This window comes from Denticeps clupeoides, chromosome 16 (assembly GCF_900700375.1).
Source record: "Denticeps clupeoides chromosome 16, fDenClu1.1, whole genome shotgun sequence".
Lineage (NCBI taxonomy): Eukaryota > Metazoa > Chordata > Actinopteri > Clupeiformes > Denticipitidae > Denticeps > Denticeps clupeoides.
This window is the reverse complement of record NC_041722.1, coordinates 9850853-9860718: the sequence shown is the minus strand read 5'-3', so window position 1 is coordinate 9860718 and position 9866 is coordinate 9850853. Positions and strand designations below refer to the sequence as shown.

At 44.7% G+C, this 9866-nt stretch overlaps 1 protein-coding gene across 8 annotated transcripts in view; it reads left to right on the top strand.

Moving 5' to 3' along the window:
- chd9 (chromodomain helicase DNA binding protein 9) overlaps positions 1-9866 on the top strand; it is a 64881-nt gene continuing 55015 nt past the window's right edge. For 7 of the 8 annotated variants that reach the window (XM_028955818.1, XM_028955812.1, XM_028955811.1 and 4 more), the window contains exons 1-2: positions 2-315; positions 4655-6218. In XM_028955818.1, coding sequence (XP_028811651.1) covers positions 4725-6218 — 1494 coding nt within the window. In that variant the 5' untranslated portion in view covers positions 2-315; positions 4655-4724. Of the gene's footprint in view, positions 316-4654; positions 6219-9866 lie in introns of all 8 variants that reach the window. The other variant, XM_028955813.1, reaches the window with a different exon arrangement.

Here is a 9866-nt window from a genome sequence, read left to right as displayed (position 1 = left end):
GCCACGCCGGTTCTCGACCCCCGTGACACTGGCCGGGGACGCATAGCCTACAGGCGCCGGTCCTCCCGGCGGGCAGAGAAACGGAGGCGACGCTACGCGCCGCGACGCGGCCACTTTCAACCGAGCGTCGCTCGTCCAATCGCAGCGCGCGTGACTGATATGCAAATCGACGGTTTTTACCGTCATCGTCATCGCGTCAGCAGCGGTTCTGCCGCTGAGGTCGTCAGCAGCGGTACAACTACGCCAAACTTCGCTCGCACGATTCCCCCGGTCGGAACCGTCGCTCGCGTCCGCCGAGGACTTCACGTCTCGCCGGTAAGTTGCGCGCCGTCTCGACGGCGGCCGAACCGAGCGCCTTCTCTCTTTCTTTCTTTTCTTCCTTTTTTTTTTTTTTTTTTTAAAGCGGCGCTGCGTGGGAACTCGTGGAGCTGTCACTTTGGACGGCGACTGCGTGACGCTCAGCTGCTTCGCCAGGGAATCCCTGGTCGTAAAACTCCCGAACGGGCGCCTCGTCTCACCTGGGACCTGCCGTGAACTTTCTAGATAAAAACCGCGGACACGCGCAACACCTTGCTGCTAAATAGTGATCCCGGCGGAGCGCGTCTCCCGACTCGAGGCAGGGTTCCTGTCAGGGCGTCGGGGTGGGTTCCGTAGTTACGTCGCGTCCCCTGAAGAGCGGCGAGGGGGGTTCCGACGTCGCGGAACGAGTTGTGTCGTGCGGTTACTAAGGCGGGTGAACGTAGAAGCGTGTTCGGCGCCCTAGCTGACGTGCGCGCAGCCAGATAACAACCTGCGCCTGCTTTTAACTCTTCGCTTCCAGAGGGGTGTTCTGCCGCTCTGCGCTTCCTTGTCCAAATTCCCTACCGCAGGTGTTGGCAGTACGAACGAGAGTTGAAGCGCATCACGGTGTGTGTTTTTGTGCCTCGCAGCGTAAAAAACAGCGGAGGCGTTTTTGACGGGAAGGGCGAAATGGCACAACACCGGCGGACTCGTGAAACACGTGTGCGATACACCGCCGAGCACCCATTCCCTAATACGGACGGGATAAGTGTTTTAGGGCAGTGCTTGGCTCTGTTTGAGAGCTCGGGACCAAGTCGTGCAGTTTAAATGGCCGACATTGTGGATGCCCTGGTCGATGGATGGTCGTTGCCGTTTCAGACACCTGTTGTTTATCTGAAGCCCCTTGGTGTTTCTCTCATTTATTATACATTGATGTGACTTTGGGGACCCCTTTCTTTTCTTGGGGTATGCTTCAGAGGCAAGGCAGCTGTCATGTTGTGCATTGTCATCCTATCTGAGCGGGACTGAACACAGGGTTCTAATGTTGATGGGTGACCAATCTTAATGTAAAACTTCAAAACTGTTGCGTACATTGTTGGAACGCTGTGGATGTTTTGCAGTAACAGCACAGGCACAGGATGCCGCGATTATAAATGTTGATCCAAATGCTTCCCCTGTCCAGCAGCTCAGCAGGAACATGGTTGTCCTTACCATGTTGCACACTGGTGGCATCTGCTTTAGTCCAACTTAAATCATAGATAATAGGACAGCAGTGATCATGTTAATGGCTGTAGACCCTGACGAATCAAATAAAAAGTTGTGGCAGTCGGACTGGAAGGGCCAGACCATTGATCAAGTTCCCTAAAATAGGACTGTTTTAGAGGTAATCCTTGTGAAAACTGGTTCTGTGGCACAGCTTCTGAAAATGCCCGTTCACCACATTTATTTATTTGTTTCTGTCTGATTTTTGCAAGATTTCTGCGCTATGTTTGTGTACTATGAACTTGTTATAGGGTTGTTAAGTGTAATAAAGGGTGTCATACATGGTTAAGATACATTTAATTTAGTGGGTGTTGCATAGCATGAATTCTTGTTTTATATCACTGTAATGCTAGATTATCTTTTTGGGCAATTATATACTGTTTCTACAGCCACAACCCCTCTTTACCTGATAATGGAGAAGTTCTGTCTTCTCAGTGTACCTTGCTTTTTATCTCAGTCAGATAAACCTGTTTGTGATATCTCCACAAGGTGAAGCACGGAACAGATCTTCAGAAGTTCATGCTCTTCATGTGCTGTCTGCTCAGTTTCATAACGGATGTTTAAATCAGGCCTTGCTGTGGTCACAGCAGTCTGGTGGCCAAGCATCCTTGCGTTTCTAAATCAGGCAGTTATGTTCATGTGGGCACCGAAAAAATCTGATTCTTTTTCAATCTACATTCACACACTTTCCTTGAGGAAAAAGTAGTGAATTCGAAATCGGGGGTGTGTGTCGTCTGTTATAATAGCATTACATGCATTCACTGTCACGTGTAACAGGAGCGACTGAAGTGTGTGTGTGCATCAGAAGCACGCTGCAATAAACAAAGAGAACGAAGCAGCCCAAGAATGAGTCTGCGAACAGCACCATTTGTGTATTTGTATTTACCTTAATTTGCAACCCGTTGGAATGGTAGCCAATTAAAAAAATAAAATCAGAAATGCGATGTGCCCCTCTCATTTTATATGAAAGCAGTCTTGCACCATGGGCTGAGTGAAATAATGATCATGCTGGTTACCTGATGAGGACGACCTCCTTTGCACGTTTACCTGCTGTTTCTATTCTTTGGGGACACACCGGCATCCTCTGATTTTAATCTAACAAGTTGTCCGATCGCATGCTTGAACGTGGCATTAAGAATAAACAGGCGAAGGAGACTAGTCATGCAATTGTTGCCACTTTGTCAGGTTTTGACATTGACATGAGCAAAATGGCTGTCTTGGAGTGAGTGAGAGAGCGAGCGAGTGAGAGAATTATATGCTTGTTTTGCCAGTGGACGACTGCCAAATGGCTGTGATGGGAATTCTCTTATCAAGACTTGCCTTCATCTGGAAACCAGTGTTCCAAATGAATGCATTTGGCTGCTGCTGGTTACGGGTGCAATGGCAAAGTGATCACCGGCCAAGAACTGGGATGAAATCTGACCCTGTGTATCCAAATGTGACAAATGCTGGGCCGCGGAAGAGGTCCGGTGAAACTGCAGCAGCAGATAGGCTGCAGAATTTGATGCGTTGGACTATTCCATTTCTTTACTTTTTCAGTAAATTGGGCCGTGGCATTTTCTTGATGGATCTGAAGTGCAATCCGACTGAAGATGCAGGAACACTGCAGTGAACTATGCAGTTTAGTAAGACTACACTGTTTCCAATATAGCATTTTGTTTCCCTTTTGTCAGGTATCCAAATGGTAGCTTCCACAGTACAAGGTATGGATAGATAATTATTTACTGATATATATGCCAATTATGAAAAATAATTCTATTTAATTAGGCAGAAAGAGTAGATCTGAATACTATAGACATATTTGTAATACAGTGTACAATCTACAATATTTACACAATGTTTGGACATTTTGGGGGCTTATTTCTCCTGTTTGTTTACATTGATACCCACTCTTTATATGCAGGTTATCAAGAATGGGCGAAGGGAGACAATACCCAATCCTAGTACACAGCTTCTTCTTCTAGATTTGTGCCAGGGTAGTTTTCTGAATGATGTGATTGTTTTTGGTGGATGTGCAGTTTGGCAGAACCACTCTACTGGGTGAACTGTGACCTGCCATCCTGCAAGCAGCAGCCAGGAAGTCACAGTGGTGACAGTTGAGAGCAGCGCATGTCTGTTGGTAATTGTTTCTGGCATCACTTTTGCCAGACCCTGCAATGACCCTCTCTCTCTCTGTGTGTGTGTGTGTGTGTGTGTGTGTGTGTGAGATGAGTCAGCAAGTCGTGACTGACCTCAGTGTTCCGTCAGCCTCGGGTCTGTGGTCAGAGCAGCAGCCTGTCTTGACTGGTGAAGTGGCATCAGCTGTCAGCACCGCCCACTCGAACAGGGAAGAGAGCGTCACAGGACCAGGCGCTGCTGGTTTTAAAGCAAACGAGCGGCACCTGGCTTGGTCAAGTCTGACCTCTGACTGTTCACCTGCTCCGCCTGGGAGGTTCCTGCTCCCTCAGGGGTTATTCTCACTGTTACCCCAGCAGCTTTCTGCTGTACTGGACTTGGTGCTGCTAATATTAGCCTGATGGACATGTTTGATGTGGACAATTACAGTGTGAAGGAAATGAGAGATTTTTTTACATTTTCACCAGTGGACAGTAAAAATATTTATTTATTTATTGGCAATGTCCTGCAGTAGAACTTGCATTGAAAAATTCACACCAAAATAAACACAGTGCTACTTACCACTAATCTGCAATAGCCCGTTGTTAGTTTAGTGTTTCTAATATTGAGCTTTTCATCAGACAGAATGGCTTCTGGTCCAAAAACAATGCAGTTATATTGTTGAAATGTATGTTATATTCAGGGAGCTTTTGCTTTTGTTTTCGAGTGGATAGCGCCTGTCGGGTGTGGCTAATTTGACTTGTAGGTTTCATTTTCAGTGAATGTTTACTGTTAACCAGACCGTCCAGCAAGTTAAGGCAGCACCTAGTGAACATGCAGTATTTATTATTATGGCACATATATTGTGCTGGCTAGTACTAATATTTGTTTATTGTATGCAACATAGTTTTTTTCTAAATGTTCTTCGTTGTGCTACACCTGGTATAAATACTGGGCAAAAAAAGTTTCTGTGCAAAAATCCCATTTTGTTTTTTTTGTTTTTTTCTTCCTTTCTTAGGATCTTTGTGTGATGGGGAGTGCCTGGTTCTACAACCTGTGACCACATTTAGCACCAGTGTGCTCACATCATGACTGACCCCATCATGGACTTCTTTGATGACCCAAACATTTTTGTGGGCGGGCTGGAGGGACTGGCAGATGATGGTTTTAACACAGGGCCATCCCTAGTAGATGAATTGAACCTTGGACCTGGCTTTGACTGTCTTCCAGTAGAACCCATGGCAACAGGAAAGCACCCAGGCATGATGCCACCACCCTCCTCGTCTTCTTCCCAGCAGGGGTTGGGTTATGGTCAACAAATTGGCCATTTTGATGCCATCAAGGCTCAAGGCTCTATGGGCCAACCATACGCTGAAGCAAGCAGTGGATTCCTGGCCCAGCAGTCCCAGTTTCAAAGTACGCCCTTGAGCCAAGCTCCTCAATCCAACGGGATGTTCGCAGGCAGCAGCCCGATGTGGGGGAACCATAACCTGAATGGGAACACATACCACTCAATGCCCCAGCAGCAGCATCAGCGACATCAGCAGCAGCAGCAGCAACATCAGCGTCAACTCCAGCATCAACAAACACACCAACAGCAGCAGGGCCACCACCAGCTTCTGGGCCAGACTCACCAACAGATGAACACTCAGGCATTACATCAGCATGGCGAAGCCTACCAGAACCACCACAACTTTGCCTACTACCAGGGAAGCCTCCCTCAAAGCCAACAGCAAAGTCGCCTCAACTCCCTGAGCTCAGGAGGAAACCCTTTCCACTGTGGGGTCGTCCCTAATGCCTCCACTCAGCCGAAACCCTACATGGAAGCTGCTAACTGCATGTCTGCAGCTCCACAGCGGCAGAGGGGCTTCCAGCTCCCTCAGCAGGTGCAGGGTTTTCCTGGAACTGGCTCTGAAGATGGTAGCATGGCATTCTCCATGCAGTCTTCCATGCCCCACGTCCTGTCCTCCTGCACAGTCAGCTCATCCGCTGCTTACCCTCCATTGGAGTACCCCTTCCCCCAGCAGCCAACCATGATGAACGTAAGCCAGCCTTTGTCTTCAGCCCCGGTCTCCATGACGACCACCTCATCTGCTCTTGGTTCGTCCTCCCATCACGTGCCTGACCTCTCAGCGACTACTTGTCCGTTTTCCTCTGCTCCTACCCTGAGCCGTCAGCAGAGGGTCCAGGTACCTGTTAGCCAGCAGGAGCAATGCCCCTTCCGCTCTTTGCCATGCCCCAACAAGGCCCAAGGAGCCTATGGCCAGTCAGAGATGTACTCTGAAGCTATGAGGTCCTACTCCACACGGCAGAGTCAGTTTCAACCCGAACAGCAGACTAGCTGTCAGATGTCCAACAGACACAGCAGCACCAATGGCTACCAGACACCGGAGAAAAGCATGATGATCGGGGCTCCAGAAGCAGGCTTTGAGGGTCTGGATGCCCCTGACCTCCTTGAAGATGACCTTTTGCCTGAGCTGGAGGCAGCACTTAGTCAGCCTGAGGACTCCAACTGCTCCTGGACTAATGGAAGTCGAGAAGATGAATATGAGAAATCTCCCTTCGCTGACCATATGACTCAGGTAAGAGATCCTGAATCCATTATAAGCATAAGGAGTTGCTTGTGCATTAAAACAGCGGTTACTGAGCATGTGACGTAGAAACAGCCAGCATGCTCTCATGCTCTCGCTCTCACATATCTCCCAGCGGAGGCCAAGTCCCTGCGCAGGCTAATGTTTAACTCTGTCAGAGACAGGCGTAGAACGTCAGGCTGAAACCCACAGACGCTGGGGCAGGTGGGGGTGAGCCTCCATTAAATGGTAATGATTCAGCCGTTCCTCACTGAGCTCAGGCTGCAGGTATTGGCTGATTAGCAGTGGCAGCAGTGTCTACCGGACTTAATCTAAGCATACTTAAGGCTTTAACAAGATGTGGGTCAGGGCAGGGTGGTGAGGCTGTGCACTGTGTGGGGGTGGAAGATGTTCTGTGTGTGTGTGTGTGCTTGACAGAGATAAACATGGTGGTTGTGTGGAAGTAAGGTGGGTGTACACATGATAAGGCAACGCGCAGTGATGTGGACACGACTCCATCCTGCAGCAGTGGAGCTGAACCCACTGAGTTACCATTTCTGGACTAGTGAGGTGTCAGAAGACCCACGCTGTCATGTAACTGTATCCTGTTTTTTGTGTGTGTGTGTGTGTGTGTGTGTGTGTGTGTGTGTTTTCTGCTCAGACAGGACAGTGGTACATGCAGAGACTGCAGGTGTTTTTTTTTTTTTTTTATAAATGTGTCTGCCCACACGGGCACTTAATTAAAATTAATATGGGGCACCAGTGGCTGGCTCAGCGCTGGTTTTGTGTGACTGTACCCACTGCTGAGAGGTAGGAGAGTCCTATTCATGTGCACTGGGGTGTGCAAAGCCAGCAGATGCACTGTGTGCCAGTCACCCCGGCTGGCAGAGGCCTGTGTCCTCCGCTGCTCTCTGTGGTTTGTGTTGGTATTGGAGGATTTATGCTCCCAACAATGGATGGGATCACTGCTTGGCTAATGATTCTGTCCACCACTTAACAATAGGGGGGACTTTTTTTTTTTTTTCGGGTTGGCCTGGTATTCTGTTTTAAAATGGACGTGTTTACTCTGTGTGTCACAAAGGTTAACATAAATGTGTATTATATATTTATAATTGCTGATTATGTTCGTGTGTAGGTGCGTACAGTCTTCTATAATATGATGTACCCCCCCTATTGCCACCAAAAGAGCACTGACCTATTGTGGCATGAAATAAATTTCTGAAGATATGCTATGTCATCTGGCACGAAGCAGTCAGTAACAGATCCTTTAAGTCTCAAAGTCCCATAAAGTGCAAGGTGGTGCTTCCATGGATCAGACTTTTTTTTTTTCCTTCAATTTTGATAGTTTGATAAAAGATCTTTGATTGAGATCTTAATTTGGAAGAACCTCAAATTAGTGTTCCTCCAATCATTTGCAGTGTGGCAGTGTACATTTCTGTTAAGGGGTGTGCTTGCTCGCCAACAATGTTTAGGTAGTACATGTCAAAGAGTTACATTCTCATGAATGGGAGGACTCTTACAGAACACTGCCCAAAGCATCACTACCTACTAAGCGAGGAACAACCCGGAATAGCTTCTGTTTTGGAGATGCAATGTAGCCATCTGCATCTGCTCTGTCAGAAAAAAAATCACTTTCCTTTTGTTTAACTTTTGTTAATAAGTTTGTCTGGTGTTTACTGGATAAATGCAGTAGACAAAAAAAGCAATGATGTTCAAGGTGTCCCTTGCAAATGCCAATGGTGTAAATGAAAATTGTTGCCAAGTTTTGGTTAAAAACCAACTGCACTTTTTAGTGTGCCTTTAAGGCACTTGAACATGTCGTAACTAATATTGGCACATGGGAGCAGCCATAAAATGTCTGCAAAAGTTAAATGTCTGCTTAGAGATAGGCCAGCACGATCAATTATAAAACAAGTATATAGATAGGCATGTCTTCTCGTTTTTTTACCAAATACACAAAAGGATGATATGAATAGCAAATGCCAATAAGCACATGAATGCAGAATTCCCAACAGCAGAAACACTCACAAAACTTCGGGAGGCTTTTGCAGTAGTGCAGGGAATAACATATATTAGGTTTGTCACGATACTGAAATTTCAAACTCTTTAACAATACTTGTATTGGGGGAAGAAAAAATGAACACGGGAACTCTTTAATAATGTTTATGTATATACTACATAATGAAAGAAATAACAAAATAAATAAATTGATAAACATTTGTTTGATTTTATATCTATTTTTGAGCCAAACTAATAAATGAACTCCTCACTTCTCCTGCTGCAGAAGTGAAAAATATATGTGCGTTGTTACACAATTGTAATATGTGGAGAGAGATGCAAAGACACAAACATTCTTATTGTTAACTTACTTCAACAGTATTGCTTGACAGTGGCAATAAAAATATTCATATTACGTTTGAACAACTTTACTCCCATATTGAAAGTCTGTGAATAATTTATTGAGATGTTTTTTTTTTCAAATACTTTGCTAAATTTGTCGTGCTGCTTGCTTTGATGGTGACAACATTGATGGACATGTTTATATCTTTTTGGTTTCTCCATTCATCTGGTTGATATCTGAAATACTTCCAGACAGTGCTCTTGATTTTTACATTTTGCAGCAATGGTGCTTCAGAATTAACATTGGAACTGCCTTCTCCACTGTTATGTTTAAAGCGTGTCTCTTTAATCTGGGTCAGGGCAGGGAATGTCCGCTGCAATGCCTGTTTAAAATTGTTTTAGTTTGCTGGCAATTTCTGTGAACTTGCTGATGCAAAGCTGGAAATTATGTATTGATACCACTGCTAACTGACATCAAAATTGATACTAAATTTTAGTATCTGAGAATTACATTTTTGACAACATATATTTAATACATTTTTTTAATATCTTTTTTAAGATATTTTAAGTTGAGGACTATCAGTTGCAAAATTTTAAATGGACATAAATCAATTATTAAATATTAAAATGTAAATTGGAAAAATAAAACTAAATTTAATGACAATTGAAAATCAAAACATCATTCATTTGAAATATTTCACAGTTTATTTAATTTGGGCACATTTAGCTCATCATTAATTTTTTTTTTTTTTTTATCTGTCAGTGTGAACTAGGGCGGCATGATTTGGGGAAAAAGATATATTGCAATTATTGAGATCAATATTGAGATGCGATATGATAAAGGGCACTTTATCGCATACAAATTACTAATAGTGAAATATTTAATTTCAAAGTGAAACATACAAACAACTTGTTTGTGCACTTTATAACAACTTGAAATGCCCAGTGCTTTCATACAATATTCTACAAAATTAAATAATCACAAAAAACCCTTTACATTACTGTCGAACGGCAAACCCTGGTAAGGCTAAACAATTGTTTTGATTATATTTGGCCATTATAAAATCCCGTATTATAGTTCTTACTTTTAACCAAAATGTTGTTTGGAGGCTGACTTGAACACAGGGATGCATAGCTTTGCTAGCTTAGCTAAGGTAAAGATTTGTTAACTGAGGTGAATTTCTTTAGGAAACCTTCAAAGTTTGAGAAAAGTTAACTAAACAGCTAAGAACAGTCTAAATAGTTCATGCCTACGTTTAGCCAAAACGTTGTTTGGAGGCTGACTTGAACACAGGAATGCATAGCTTCGCTAGCTTAGCC